At 35.0% G+C, this 1,937-nt stretch overlaps 1 protein-coding gene across 1 annotated transcript; it reads right to left on the reverse strand.

Moving 5' to 3' along the window:
• On the reverse strand, positions 755 to 1,825 carry LOC107628246 (receptor-like protein kinase FERONIA). Its single transcript, XM_016331010.2, has one exon. The coding sequence runs from the start codon at positions 1,823 to 1,825 to the stop codon at positions 755 to 757; it is 1,071 nt and encodes a 356-aa protein (XP_016186496.1).

Genomic DNA, 1,937 nt, shown 5'->3' on the forward strand with positions numbered 1-1,937 from the left:
ATTGTCACCCTACATACGTGAGATGACTTTGGAAGATAGACCTGCCACTATTTCGTGCGTGAGTCGCGAATTGCAGGCCCAATTTGGCTACAACGAGGCTTGGGTTGGTTAGTTCACAGTATGGCCCACATGAGTACCATTTCCTAGGCGGTGTTTGTAAACTGCTAAAAGAATTCCTTTCGCAGGTGCCATTTGCGACTTGGACGTGCGCATTTCAGTCCAAGTATTCAGTATGCATTGTCATGCACATTTTTTGGAATTAATCTTTTTTAAATATTTAAATCAATAAAATACTCTGTCTGCATCATAGTTTAGCACATTTTTACGAGACAAGAATGCTAGAGCACTAGTAGATTTTATGATTTGAAATTATTAATTAGTCATCATTAATATTTTTAATAGTGTAAAATTATTTATTTTTTTTTTGCTAGTTAAGTATTTGCCAAATTTAAATAAAAATATTAGTCTTCTAAACTTTCTCCTTACGAGACCAAAACGTTTATCAAATTGCTCTTACAAAAACTGGATTTAGTAAAAATTCATCTATGCCCAATCCATCTCCAATATACCAAAGGAAGGTATGGTTGACAAAGTAATGGAAGGATTTGAAATTGAAATAATCTAATGAAATTTTTCAATACCAAGACTCAAGAATTGATCATATATCTCAAAAACAGAGACACAAACACGCACAAATAACAATTATTAAGGTAGACTTAGAAATTACTAAATCATATCCTTTAAGAAATTGAATTTAGGAATTGGCATTCGGCTCATATTTGGAGTCAGCTTCCTCTTGCAATTGCAATGCATGTTCAAGCTCCACTTCCACTTCACCCATATCTGGCCTCTCTCTTCCATCAACAACCAAACATCGATGAGCAATGTCAACAAACAAATTCCAACAACTTGGATCAATCTTTGACTTCAGAAACGGATCAACAATTTCCTCTGCATATGACTTCACCAAATACTTATGTTTCAAATGTTCCTTAATAAGATCCATTGCTGACTTAGCACTAAAAACTTCTAATAGAACTATACCAAATGAATACACATCCGATTTTTCAGTTAAATCACCGGTTGCTGCATATTCTGGATCACTATATCCACATGTTGACATTACTCTCGAATTAACTCTAATCAATGATTTTGACATGCTATATGGACCTCTTTTGGACAAGAACAACCCCGAAATTTTCGGTTCCCAGTTATGATCTAAAACAATGTTGCGCGATTTAATGTGACGGTGTATGATTGCATACTTGAGTCCTGTGTGAAGATAGTGTAGTCCACGCGCTACTCCAATGCAAATCTTAAGCCTAAGTTTCCATGGGAGTGGATCCCTTATAATTTTATTAGGATGAATATGATCAAAAAGGGAACCATTAGACATGTATTCATAAACAAGAACTAACTCGTTTCTTTCGACACAAAATCCAACTAATGACATGAGATTAGGGTGGTGTAGCTGTGAGAGCAAGACAACCTCGTTCTTAAACTCTGAGAAACCGAAGATTGATTCTTTTTTGCATCGCTTGACGGCGACTGCGGCGGAATTTTGCTTCAAATGACCTTTGTAAACAACGCCAAATCCGCCTTCTCCGATTATGGAAGAATGGTTGAAGTTATTTGTTGATGATTGTAACTCAGCAAGTGAAAAGTGGTGGCAAAGTTCTTTTATTATGGATGATGGTTGTTTTGTTGAGACAAGTCTTTGATTTGAAAAGAGTTGTTTTGTTGAGGTGAGGGTTGGATTAGAAGGTTTTGTTTCTATTGAGATATTTGACTTAGAGAAACAACACATGCCTCGAAGCAAACCCATTTTGGATAAATGCTTTGAACAACATTGAGTTATATATATATACAAATAATTTAAGAATTTAATTTTGAGACAATATCAAATATTTTTATATGTATGTTCAATTACACCACAT

Source organism: Arachis ipaensis, chromosome B02 (genome assembly GCF_000816755.2).
Source record: "Arachis ipaensis cultivar K30076 chromosome B02, Araip1.1, whole genome shotgun sequence".
Taxonomy (NCBI): Eukaryota; Viridiplantae; Streptophyta; class Magnoliopsida; order Fabales; family Fabaceae; genus Arachis; species Arachis ipaensis.